This window comes from Cherax quadricarinatus, chromosome 81 (genome assembly GCF_038502225.1).
Source record: "Cherax quadricarinatus isolate ZL_2023a chromosome 81, ASM3850222v1, whole genome shotgun sequence".
NCBI lineage: Eukaryota > Metazoa > Arthropoda > Malacostraca > Decapoda > Parastacidae > Cherax > Cherax quadricarinatus.
Genome location: NC_091372.1, coordinates 13,736,712 through 13,750,279, shown reverse-complemented (window position 1 = coordinate 13,750,279; position 13,568 = coordinate 13,736,712). Strand labels below are relative to the sequence as shown.

At 44.0% G+C, this 13,568-nt stretch overlaps 1 protein-coding gene across 1 annotated transcript in view; it reads right to left on the bottom strand.

Annotated features, from left to right (window-relative positions):
- LOC128699936 (casein kinase I-like) overlaps window positions 1-13,568 on the bottom strand; it is a 134,723-nt gene that overhangs the window by 39,866 nt on the left and 81,289 nt on the right. Inside the window, exon 3 of the mRNA XM_053792781.2 lies at window positions 5,175-5,247. Coding sequence (XP_053648756.2) covers window positions 5,175-5,247 — 73 coding nt within the window. The remainder of the gene's footprint in view (window positions 1-5,174; window positions 5,248-13,568) is intronic.

Genomic DNA, 13,568 nt, shown 5'->3' with positions numbered 1-13,568 from the left:
GAGCAAAGGTATACCAAGGTTTTATTATTGTAGTCATGTTCTTGTAGTAATGTTGGTGTTGAGTATGTCTTATGTGTACGTAGAAAGAAACCAGTAATAGCCTCAGATTTTGTTCTATTATGATGAGATAGTTCAATAAATAATTTTTGTTTCTGGGTTTGAGAAAATTGGATTTGTTTAGAAAGTTGATGACAAACTGGAAGTACGCGTATTAAAAAGGATTTGTTACATTAGGTAAGACCATTTTATTAATTGTATGTACAAGGGGGAATACTTCTAATAATCGCTTATGGGAGTATTACTTGTGACTTTACAGTTGAACACTTACCCTGTATAGTGCAGTCTACACCGTTCATTTTGCTGCTACAACAGTGTCATGGTATTATTTAAAGTAACTTCGTTCCTGAAAATAATTACTTCCAGAAAAGGTAACTATTCATCTTTTCCTCTTCGATGTTATACTTACTAAAGTCTCGCCTGAGTTTTTATGTTCTTCAGGAGGATGAAGGTGTTGAAGCGTCATGGAGTAATGAACAGGATGTCATCGACGTATCCCCATCATGTTAACTCCCTGGGGATGTGCACTTTTAACCTTCCAGTTGGCCATGATTACCCTCAATGGTGAACCCAGAGACATGCCAATGACTGCTTCTACAAAGAGTCCATAAACCGAGACAAAGTTTGACAAATATTGGTGGAGGTGTAACGGGGGTCAACGCCCCACTGTGACACGGTCCACGACCAGGTTAAGATCATGATTATTTTTTACGACAAATTAAGTCGAGAGCGTGAGTAAGAGGTTCCCTGGTGAGTAATAATGTAACGTCGAAGCTGCACACTTTCTTGTTTATGATGCAAATGTCTTGATGTTGTCAATGAGATGCCAGAGTCTAAGATGAAGTGTGCTCATGTTCAGAGGAGTTGTTACCATCATATACACTACAATATTACCTTTGGTATGCCACCCATCCCATCATGATGGAATATGATAGACAAAATACTTGGCAGACGATGCAAAGTACATCCAATAAAAAGCAGGGGAGTAAAGAGTACACTAAGAGAACTCGAGTGTCAGAGGTTCCCGGCTTTTCAACGCCCTCCCTTCGTTCAAAGAGGAATTACCAAAAACCCTCAGGTTATCTTCAAGAGGGAAGTTAAGAGTTCCTCAAATCAGTTCCTGACCAGCTGGGCTGTTGTTCATACGTTGGATGCCTGCAGCCAGAAGCAACAGCCTAGTTGGCCAGCACTTCATCCACCAGGCCTACTTATAGCATAATGCCTCAAACACGCAATCCATAATATGTGAGAGGAACATGACACGGAAACATAGCTAGCTTTATGACTTACGAAATCGTAATGACACGACGTCATTACGATATCGTGAGTTATGAGTTATGGAGGGACTCGAGCTAGAGCTCGTCACGGCCACGCTGGCGGGAGATTCATCTGTATAAACTTGCATTTGTGGTCACAGTGGTGCCTATGCTAACCTCCCTATGGTGTATAAATATACCTAGTTGGATGAATCTTATTGTAGCCAGGTGACCCAGTGGCTGACGCGTCGGTCTGGAGTTTTACAACTCACCAGCGAGTTCAATCCCCGCCCGTACCGTGGTTTGATAGCTAGCTTTTAACACCCCCCCCCCCCACTATTACATACATCACCACCTCATGCATGCAACCTATCTGGAATATGACAGTGAAACTATCATATAGTATAGTGTCACCTGAAGATGATTTCAGGGGGTCATCGCCACCGGATGCAGCATAATGTACCAAATTTTGTTAAAACAACAATTTCTCTAACAATGAATCTCCTCACCCGAACAATCGGCACACCAGCGCTTTAAAGAGCATCCGTCCTTGTCTCCTCTCCCACACACTGCACCCTAATATTTCCGGCCCCACCACCACACACCATCCCTACTCTTCTATCTAACCTTCAGTAGCTCAGAGATACAAAAGTTCTAAAAGTCTCCGACTTCATGCGTCTGTGTTCCTAGCAACACTGATGAATATGACATAAGTGCAACACTTCCATCACAGCTGAGGCATTGAACACCTCACACTCCTGGTTAGTGTATAAGACTCTAGAAGCTTCCTTCTAGTTAGTGTATAAGACTCTGGAAGCTTCCTTCTGGTTAGTGTATAAGACTCTGGAAGCTTCCTTCTTGTTAGTGTATAAGACTCTGGAAGTTTCCTTCTTGTTAGTGTATAAGACTCTGGAAGTTTCCTTCTGGTTAGTGTATAAGACTCTGGAAGCTTCCTTCTGATTAGTGTATAAGACTCTGGAAGCTTCCTTCTGGTTAGTGTATAAGACTCTAGAAGCTTCCTTCTAGTTAGTGTATAAGACTCTGGAAGCTTCCTTCTGGTTAGTGTATAAGACTCTGGAAGCTTCCTTCTTGTTAGTGTATAAGACTCTGGAAGTTTCCTTCTGGTTAGTGTATAAGACTCTGGAAGCTTCCTTCTGGTTAGTGTATAAGACTCTGGAAGCTTCCTTCTGATTAGTGTATAAGACTCTGGAAGCTTCCTTCTGGTTAGTGTGTAAGACTCTGGAAGCTTCCTTCTGGTTAGTGTATAAGACTCTGGAAGCTTCCTTCTGGTTAGTGTATAAGACTCTGGAAGCTTCCTTCTGGTTAGTGTATAAGACTCTGGAAGCTTCCTTCTGGTTAGTGTATAAGACTCTGGAAGCTTCCTTCTGGTTAGTGTATAAGACTCTGGAAGCTTCCTTCTGGTTAGTGTATAAGACTCTGGAAGCTTCCTTCTGGTTAGTGTATAAGACTCTGGAAGCTTCCTTCTGGTTAGTGTATAAGACTCTGGAAGCTTCCTTCTGGTTAGTGTATAAGACTCTGGAAGCTTCCTTCTGGTTAGTGTACAAGACTCTGGAAGCTTCCTTCTGGTTAGTGTACAAGACTCTGGAAGCTTCCTTCTGGTTAGTGTACAAGACTCTGGAAGCTTCCTTCTGGTTAGTGTATAAGACTCTGGAAGCTTCCTTCTGGTTTGTGTATAAGGCTCTGGAAGCTTCCTTCTGGTTAGTGTACAAGACTCTGGAAGCTTCCTTCTGGTTAGTGTACAAGACTCTGGAAGCTTCCTTCTGGTTAGTGTACAAGACTCTGGAAGCTTCCTTCTGGTTAGTGTACAAGACTCTGGAAGCTTCCTTCTGGTTAGTGTACAAGACTCTGGAAGCTTCCTTCTGGTTAGTGTACAAGACTCTGGAAGCTTCCTTCAAGTATTTATGTATTCAAAGTGAATTTGGTAGTAATATATAACTGTAACAGTCCTTAAGAAATGGTACAAAAGTTGGTATTTGACCCATCACAGCTGCGTCCTGTGATATTCCTTTAAAAAAAATAGTAATGGTTATAATGACAATCATAATTTTTAAAGGGTTGCAGTGGTAAGCCAGTGGAAGGCCTCTGTCAGACGACTAAAAGCTTCAGCTACGGGTCATCATATGACTAAGTCCCGTGACAGGAAACACTTGTCCTGTTTCCTGACGAACCTTACCTTACCTAACCTAATCCTTTCAGAAGGTCAACTCTTGTGTAGCTATTTCCGAGTCTTCCTATCTGGTTGCAGCGCTTGATATTTTGAAAACGAAAATACACAATAATGTGACTGGAATAATACACAAATAACCAGCACATAGGAGAAAGAGGCTTATGACCACGTTTTATTCCAAGTCGGACCGAAACGTCGTCTTAAGCCTCTTTCTCCTATGTACGGGTTATTTGTATTAATACTTTAATGAACATAATATTCAAGGTTGGGATCTTTTATTGTGTTTGGCTAGTCAGAAACTTTATCACGACTCCTCTTACATAACAGCAAAGAACAAGTATGCAGAACAATCACTGTGGTTGTTCTGCATACTGTGATATCAACTGTATATATTCAGGAAGAAAGCTGCTACGAGTGCAAGCGTCTGCACGAACCTTGTGTGAAGAAAACCGCGTCCTGGCAAATTGTAAGAGGCACCTAAGGTCCCCTGTATTCTAATAACATATTCATTTTTTCCACTATAATCTACCTTGTCCATAATTACTATCACATTTGCTTTGTCTGTTTCGTAAGGTGAAGTCTACGATCTTTCCTTAATTCATGGTATAACTTAACAAATCTTAAATCTCTCCAACACAATTGTCCTCAAAGATTTAAGTTACACCATGAATTAAGAAAAGATCCTGGACTTCACCTTACGAAACAAAGCAAATGTGATAGTAATTATGGACAAGGCAGATTATAACGGAAAAATAAACAATATTAGAAGACGGGGGAACTTGCAGTACGTTTAAGTCGCATTTCTCACATACAGTTTTCACCTATTTTTTTCATTTACGCTAAATACATTAAGTTTAATTAAAGTTAGATTAGACAAGGTTTGGTTAAGTTACACTGTTGTTTACTGATAAAAACAATACTAAATTATTACACACCACAACGCAGATATTATATAGAGAAAATGGGGACCCAAGGAACGCACTCTTACGATACACAGTCAAATCATCACTGTTTAAGGCTGGTGCAACTGTCTTAGCAACAAGTACTGAGACGATAGTCTCCAACTTTATATTTGTTGGTGAATAACATACATGAACAACATCTGGCTGTCTTTAAAGTGTTTATATTAATATTTATTCTTGCTTAGGTAATGTTAACATATATTTATTAACGTATGTTCTTCTTCGTATATTAACTTATGCTTTTCTTTGTATATAAACCTCACCCCTTATAGGAGTCATGAAATGTGAGGTAATCACATTATATCTAAGGTAGGAGAGAAACTTGAAGCAGGTGGTGTAAGCAAGGTAGAGAAGCACTGCAGCGTGTATGGCAGGCTAGCCTCGTCATGTGCGGAACATGTTGGATGGCAGTATAGCGTGATCATGTGCGGAACATGTTGGGAAAGGTTGGGGAGGATGGGCAGGACTGCTAGGGGTGAAGGTGGGTGGAAAGCTTGTGTACACTGCTTGCTGCAGTGAACATGTCCACACCTGCAGTTGTGGCATACCCTGGGTGACTCTGGTTGCCAGCACCGACACTACGTGTGCACTTGCTCAACTACCAGGTGGAAGGAATGGGGGAGACCATAAGGGAGGGTGTGAGAGGTAAGAGAGAGAGATAAGTGAAGAGATGAGGTACAGGGGATGTGAGAAACTGATGACACAACTTACCTCCCACAGCATCCAGCATGCGGTAGAATCTGTACTCCAAGTGCAGCTGGGGAGCCTTAGCCTTGATAGGCTCCTGAAAAAAAACAAAAACACAACACATCAGTGCTCCTGCAGTAACAATGTCGGCACACGTTATCAAAGCCCCCACAACCAGCTCTTGCATCACGCCTTAAACTGACAAGCAACAATTATATAAACAAGAACTATACATTAAGACACGATAATATGAACTCACGTGTACAACAACTAACACATGCAGAGAAAGCCTTCGAGGAAGCTTTTACGAAGCTTGGGTACGATTGTCAGTCAGTCCCAGGACATTGCTAAGCCAAAGACGAACCCAAATATCTCAGGTTTACTCTCATAAGAGCAATTTGTCGAATTATTTCTGCCACAGCATTGTGGATTAGTTGAGAGATGTTGCAGTATTGTAGGTTAGCTGAGAGATGTTGCAGTCAAGGTATTGTAGGTTAGCTGAGAGATGTTGCAGTCAAGGTATTGTAGGTTAGCTGAGAGATGTTGCAGTTAAGGTATTGTAGGTTAGCTGAGAGATGTTGCAGTTAAGGTATTGTAGGTTAGCTGAGAGATGTTGCAGTTAAGGTATTGTAGGTTAGCTGAGAGATGTTGCAGTTAAGGTATTGTAGGTTAGCTGAGAGATGTTGCAGTTAAGGTATTGTAGGTTAGCTGAGAGATGTTGCAGTCAAGGTATTGTAGGTTAGCTGAGAGATGTTGCAGTCAAGGTATTGTAGGTTAGCTGAGAGATGTTGCAGTAAGGTATTGTAGGTTAGCCGAGAGATGTTGCAGTTAAGGTATTGTAGGTTAGCTGAGAGATGTTGCAGCCACAGTATTGTAGGTTAGTTGTGAATTGTTCCGGTCACAGTATTGTGCGTTAGTTGTGAACTGTTCCAGCCACAACATTGTAGGTTAGTTGTGAACTGTTCCAGTCACAGTACTGTTAGTTGTGAATTATTCCAGCTACAGTACAGTGGGTTAAATGTATATTTTTCCAGTCGCAATCTTGGTAGTTGTGAATTCTCCCACCAGTGGCCGACAGCGTTAATGTGCCACATAATCAAAATCTTTGAGTTTTAAGAAACAAGACTGGTGGTCACGTAGAATCTCAACAACTGCACAACCCAGGTGGCACAAGCACGTCGCTCCTGCCTCTCTCAACTGCTCCACCATTACCACGTGGTTTTAGACGCAGATGTTGTTTACATTGACTTTGCAAAAGCCTCTGACAGGCTTGATCATGGTGCAATAGCTCCTAAAACAAGTACAGAAGGAATAATGGGAGAAGTGGGAAAATAGATATTTAATTTTCTAACAAACTGAACCCAGAAGGGTAATGAACAGCATGAAATCGGTGGCAGGGTCCCGCTTATACAAAAGGGTAGGTTCCAGGCTACTGTAGGGCCCCGTTTATACAACAGGTTAGGTTCCAGGCTACTGTAGGGCCCCGTTTATACAACAGGTTAGGTTCCAGGCTACTGTAGGGCCCCGTTTATACAACAGGTTAGGTTCCAGGCTACTGTAGGGCCCCGTTTATACAACATGTTAGGTTTCAGGCTACTGTAGGACTCCGTTTATACAACAGGTTAGGTTCCAGGCTACTGTATGGCCCCGTTTATACAACATGCTAGGTTGCAGGCTACTGTAGGGCCCCGTTTATACAACAGGCTAGGTTCCAGGCTCCTGTAGGGCCCCGTTTATACAACATGTTAGGTTGCAGGCTACTGTAGGGCCCCATTTATACAACAGGTTAGGTTCCAGGCTACTGTAGGGCCCCGTTTATACAACAGGTTAGGTTCCAGGCTACTGTAGGGACCCGGTTATACAACAGGTTAGGTTGCAGGCTACTGTAGGGCCCCGTTTATACAACATGTTAGGTTGCAGGCTACTGTAGGGCCCCGTTTATAAAACATGTTAGGTTTCAGGCTACTGTAGGACCCCGTTTATACAACAGGTTAGGTTCCAGGCTACTGTAGGGCCCCGTTTATACAACAGATTAGGTTCCAGGCTACTGTAGGGCCCCGTTTATACAACATGTTAGGTTCCAGGCTACTGTAGGGCCCCGTTTATACAACATGTTAGGTTGCAGGCTACTGTAGGGCCCCGTTTATACAACATGTTAGGTTCCAGGCTACTGTAGGGCCCCGTTTATACAACATGTTAGGTTCCAGGCTACTGTAGGGCCCCGTTTATACAACAGGTTAGGCTCCAGGCTACTGTAGGACCCCGTTTATACAACAGGTTAGGTTCCAGGCTACTGTAGGGCCCCGTTTATACAACAGGTTAGGTTCCAGGCTACTGTAGGGCCCCACTTTTACAGCAGGTTAGGTTCCAGGCTACTGTAGGGTTCCATTTTTACACAGGTTAGGTTCCAGGCTACTGTAGGGCTCCACTTTTACAAGCAGGTTAGGTTCCAGGCTACTGTAGGGCCCCACTTTATACAGCAGGTTAGGTTCCAGGCTACTGTAGGGCTACCAGGTTAGGTTCCAGGCTACTTTTACAGCAGGTTAGGTTCCAGGCTACTGTAGGGCTCCACTTTTACAGCAGGTTAGGTTCCAGGCTACTGTAGGGCTCCACTTTTACACAGGTTAGGTTCCAGGCTACTGTAGGGCTCCACTTTTACAGCAGGTTAGGTTCCAGGCTACTGTAGGGCTCCACTTTTACAGCAGGTTAGGTTCCAGGCTACTGTAGGGCTCCACTTTTACAGCAGGTTAGGTTCCAGGCTACTGTAGGGCTCCACTTTTACAGCAGGTTAGGTTCCAGGCTACTGTAGGGCTCCACTTTATACAGCAGGTTAGGTTCCAGGCTACTGTAGGGCCACTTTTACAACAGGTTAGGTTCCAGGCTACTGTAGGGCCCCGTTTATACAACAGGTTAGGTTCCAGGCTACTGTAGGGCCCACTTTTACAACAGGTTAGGTTCCAGGCTACTGTAGGGCCCACTTTTACAGCAGGTTAGGTTCCAGGCTACTGTAGGGCCCACTTTATACAACAGGTTAGGTTCCAGGCTACTGTAGGGCTCCCGTTTATACAGCAGGTTAGGTTCCAGGCTACTGTAGGGCCCACTTTTACAACAGGTTAGGTTCCAGGCTACTGTAGGGCTCCCGTTTATACAACAGGTTAGGTTCCAGGCTACTGTAGGGCCCACTTTATACAACAGGTTAGGTTCCAGGCTACTGTAGGGCTCCCGTTTATACAACAGGTTAGGTTCCAGGCTACTGTAGGGCTCCACGTTTTACAACAGGTTAGGTTCCAGGCTACTGTAGGGCCCACTTTTACAGCAGGTTAGGTTCCAGGCTACTGTAGGGCCCCGTTTATACAGCAGGTTAGGTTCCAGGCTACTGTAGGGCCCCACTTTTACAACAGGTTAGGTTCCAGGCTACTGTAGGGCCCACGTTTATACAGCAGGTTAGGTTCCAGGCTACTGTAGGGCCCCACTTTTACAGCAGGTTAGGTTCCAGGCTACTGTAGGACCCCGTTTATACAACAGGTTAGGTTCCAGGCTACTGTAGGGCCCACGTTTATACAGCAGGTTAGGTTCCAGGCTACTATAGGGCTCCGTTTATACAGCAGGTTAGGTTCCAGACTACTGTAGGGCTCCACTTTTACAGCAGGTTAGGTTCCAGGCTACTGTAGGGCCCACGTTTTACAGCAGGTTAGGTTCCAGGCTACTGTAGGGCTCCACTTTTACAGCAGGTTAGGTTCCAGGCTACTGTAGGGCCCCACTTTTACAGCAGGTTAGGTTCCAGGCTACTGTAGGGCCCCGTTTTACAGCAGGTTAGGTTCCAGGCTACTGTAGGGCCCACGTTTTACAACAGGTTAGGTTCCAGGCTACTGTAGGGCTCCACTTTTACAGCAGGTTAGGTTCCAGGCTACTGTAGGGCCCACTTTTACAGCAGGTTAGGTTTCAGGCTGCTGTAGGGCCCCGTTTATACAACAGGTTAGGTTCCAGGCTACTGTAGGGCCCCGTTTATACAGCAGGTTAGGTTCAGACTACGGCAGGGCCCCGTTTATACAACATGTTAGATTCCAGGCTACTGTAGGGCTCCGTTTATACAACAGGTTAGGTTCCAGGCTACTGTAGGGCCCCGTTTATACAACAGGTTAGGTTCCAGGCTACTGTAGGGCCCCGTTTATACAGCAGGTTAGGTTCCAGACTACGGCAGGGCCCCGTTTATACAACTTGTTAGGTTCCAGTCTACTTTAGGGCTCCACAGGTTTTTACAGCAGGTTAGGTTCCAGGCTACTGTAGGGCCCCGTTTATACAACATGTTAGGTTCCAGGCTACTGTAGGGCTCCACTTTTACAGCAGGTTAGGTTCCAGGTTGCTGCTGTAAAGCAAAAATCACTGTAGTGCAGCCTTCATTTTTCACTTTCCAATGCATATAAAAGCCTTGTAAAATGTTGACATTATTATATATTAAGTGAACAATAGAACTAGGCCTAGAAAATGTATATACAGTACACACATTACTTAAAATATCTTCATCCTTAGCTTATAGTGAGTGGTCAATATATTTATTGTTTCATACTATGGAACAATGTTCTCCAGACTGAGGGACTGACCACCTCAAAACTTTAAGGGTGATGGACTGATTACATCGTCTTCAAGTATCTTCTGCTTCTATCAACTTTTCTGTACTCGACTGATGAAGCCTACTGTGTAGGCGAAACGTTTCATAATAAAGATACCTAACTGTTGCATATGTGTCTTACCTAACAACCTGTCGGTATTTTATACCATTTTAATGTTCAATCTGTCAGACACTGCAACACAAGGGTATCTTGGTACAGACCTACAATCAACTTCGACAACTTCCACTAGTGAGAGGGGCTGGATTTGAGAGGGACCTGACCTCTCAACATCTGAGTTCTTACCTCTCCTAGTGGCCTACGTCTCACCTCTTGGCGCTATATAAGCTCCATCCTGTCACTTCATCTCCATATTGTTTCATACTATGGAACAATGCTCTTCTCCAGACTGAGGGACTGACCACCTCAAAACTTTAAGGGTGATGGACTGATTACATCGTCTTCAAGTATCTTCTGCTTCTATCAACTTTTCTGTACTTGACTGAAGAAGCCTACTGTGTAGGCGAAACGTTTCATAATAAAGATACCCAACTGTTGCATATGTGTCTTACCTAACAAGAATGTGTATAACTGAAAACTGCTGTATTTGTGAAACGCCGCAAAACTAACCGCTGTAAAGCGGGGCCTGCCTGTACCGGCCCCTATTCTCTTATATCTGACATTGGCATAAATCACAGAACATCGTGTCGTTCTATAAAGACAATACCGTAATCTGTACGAGAGTGCCATCCACTGAGGACATGGCACACCTCCAACCTAACAAGTCCCGTGGCTTCTTGGTAGGGCACTCGCATCATGCTGACGGTCCGTGGTTCGACCCACGGCATAGGTGGAAACGTTGGGCATGTTTCGTTACACCTGCTGCTCCTGTTCACCTAGCAGAATGTGGGTACCTGGGTGTTAGTCGACTGTTGTAGGTGGCATCCTGGGGGTGGTAGTATACCTTAGAGGGGGATGGGCTTTGAAATAAAATAAAATAAATAAATAATAAAAGTTTCCAATTGGCCACTGACACTGTGATGGTTAATGAGGACAAATTTCAGCTACTCAGTTATGAGAAACTTGAGAAAATAAAGATTGGAAGGAAATTTAAAACGAACTCGGCTCTAGAACCTAGACTAATTTGATTATGCAAGATCTCACCTTCAAGGATCTCAACAGTATGACTATCACAGCTGCAGGGAAAATAAGCTAGATAATCAGAATCTTCAAAAACAAGTGATACCAAGCCAATGATGATACGCTTGATGCACAGATTCTTCTCTCTAGGCTTGAGTATTGCTGTACTCTTAGCAGTTCCGTTTAAGACAAGCGACACTGCAGACCTGGAGAATATCCAGAGAACCTTCACTGCTCACACAGATTCAATTAAGTACCTAAATTACTGGGAACGTTTGATGTCCCGCAATCTGTACTCCTTGGAACGTAGGCGAGAGTGATACATTATAATCTACACCTGGAAAATTCTAAAGGATTGGTCCCAAATCTGAACACAGTTCCCCAAGAAAGTAAGAGGTTTGCCAGACGGTGCAAAATATCCACAATAAAGAGCAGGGTTGTAATGAGTACACTAATGGAAAAACTGTGAAGAGACCATGACTTTTCAACGTCCTCTCTTTCATATACAATTGGCATTACCAGCAGACCCCTGGATGTCTTCAAAAAGGAACTGGATAAATTTCTCAAGTCAGCGACTAATCAGCCATACTGGGAGGCCGGGTATGGGTGCGAGCCGTGAGGGCGTTGGCCCTCTGAACACTCCAGGTAGGCTCCAGGCAGCCACAACATTGCCGGTTGAGAATTGTTCCAGCCACAGTATTGTGGGATTGTTGTGAAGTGTTCCAGCCACAGTATTGTGGGATTGTGAAGTGTTCCAGCCGCAGTATTGTGGGATTGTTGTGAAGTGTTCCAGCCACAGTATTGTGGGATTGTTGTGAAGTGTTCCAGCCACAGTATTGTGGGATTGTGAAGTGTTCCAGCCGCAGTATTGTGGGATTGTTGTGAAGTGTTCCAGCCGCAGTATTGTGGGATTGTTGTGAAGTGTTCCAGCCACAGTATTGTGGGATTGTTGTGAAGTGTTCCAGCCACAGTATTGTGGGATTGTTGTGAAGTGTTCCAGCCACAGTATTGTGGGATTGTTGTGAAGTGTTCCAGCCACAGTATTGTGGGATTGTTGTGAAGTGTTCCAGCCACAGTATTGTGGGATTGTGAAGTGTTCCAGCCGCAGTATTGTGGGATTGTTGTGAAGTGTTCCAGCCACAGTATTGTGGGATTGTTGTGAAGTGTTCCAGCCACAGTATTGTGGGATTGTTGTGAAGTGTTCCAGCCGCAGTATTGTGGGATTGTGAAGTGTTCCAGCCGCAGTATTGTGGGATTGTTGTGAAGTGTTCCAGCCACAGTATTGTGGGATTGTTGTGAAGTGTTCCAGCCACAGTATTGTGGGATTGTTGTGAAGTGTTCCAGCCACAGTATTGTGGGATTGTTGTGAAGTGTTCCAGCCACAGTATTGTGGGATCGTTGTGAAGTGTTCCAGCCACAGTATTGTGGGATTGTTGTGAAGTGTTCCAGCCACAGTATTGTGGGATAGTTGTGAAGTGTTCCAGCCACAGTATTGTGGGATAGTTGTGAAGTGTTCCAGCCACAGTATTGTGGGATTGTTGTGAAGTGTTCCAGCCACAGTATTGTGGGATAGTTGTGAAGTGTTCCAGCCACAGTATTGTGGGATTGTTGTGAAGTGTTCCAGCCACAGTATTGTGGGATAGTTGTGAAGTGTTCCAGCCACAGTATTGTGGGATTGTTGTGAAGGGTTCCAGCCACAGTATTGTGGGATTGTTGTGAAGTGTTCCAGCCACAGTATTGTGGGATTGTTGTGAAGGGTTCCAGCCACAGTATTGTGGGATTGTTGTGAAGGGTTCCAGCCACAGTATTGTGGGATAGTTGTGAAGTGTTCCAGCCACAGTATTGTGGGATAGTTGTGAAGTGTTCCAGCCACAGTATTGTGGGATAGTTATGAAGTGTTCCAGCCACAGTATTGTGGGATAGTTATGAAGTGTTCCAGCCACAGTATTGTGGGATAGTTATGAAGTGTTCCAGCCACAGTATTGTGGGATAGTTATGAAGTGTTCCAGCCACAGTATTGTGGGATAGTTATGAAGTGTTCCAGCCACAGTATTGTGGGATAGTTGTGAAGTGTTCCAGCCACAGTATTGTGGGATAGTTATGAAGTGTTCCAGCCACAGTATTGTGGGATAGTTATGAAGTGTTCCAGCCACAGTATTGTGGGATAGTTATGAAGTGTTCCAGCCACAGTATTGTGGGATAGTTATGAAGTGTTCCAGCCACAGTATTGTGGGATAGTTATGAAGTGTTCCAGCCAGCCATAGTACTGCCAGCTAGTTGTGAAATGTTTCAGCCATAGTATTGTGGAAAAATTTGTGAATTGTTCCATGGTATTTAGTTGTTAACTGTTCCACCCACAGTACTGTGGGATACTTTTTAACTGTTCCAGCCATGTATGCATGTATGAATCTGATAAAACATGCACAGAGAACATGAACAAAGATAAGACAGAATGAGCACTCGTACATAAATGTGCAGAAGCCATTACTGGTACAACATGTCGCTCTAAGTAAAGCTTTTAGAACTTAAAACCAGATGGTCTTAGAGTGAAAGATTGTTTAACTCCTGTCTTGATCTGTATACTCTTCTCCGTCTCCACCTACTCGTGTTACACCCTTATACCTTTAATACGTTTCCAGCTGCGTCCACGACTCCTGAACCACAATCTGCC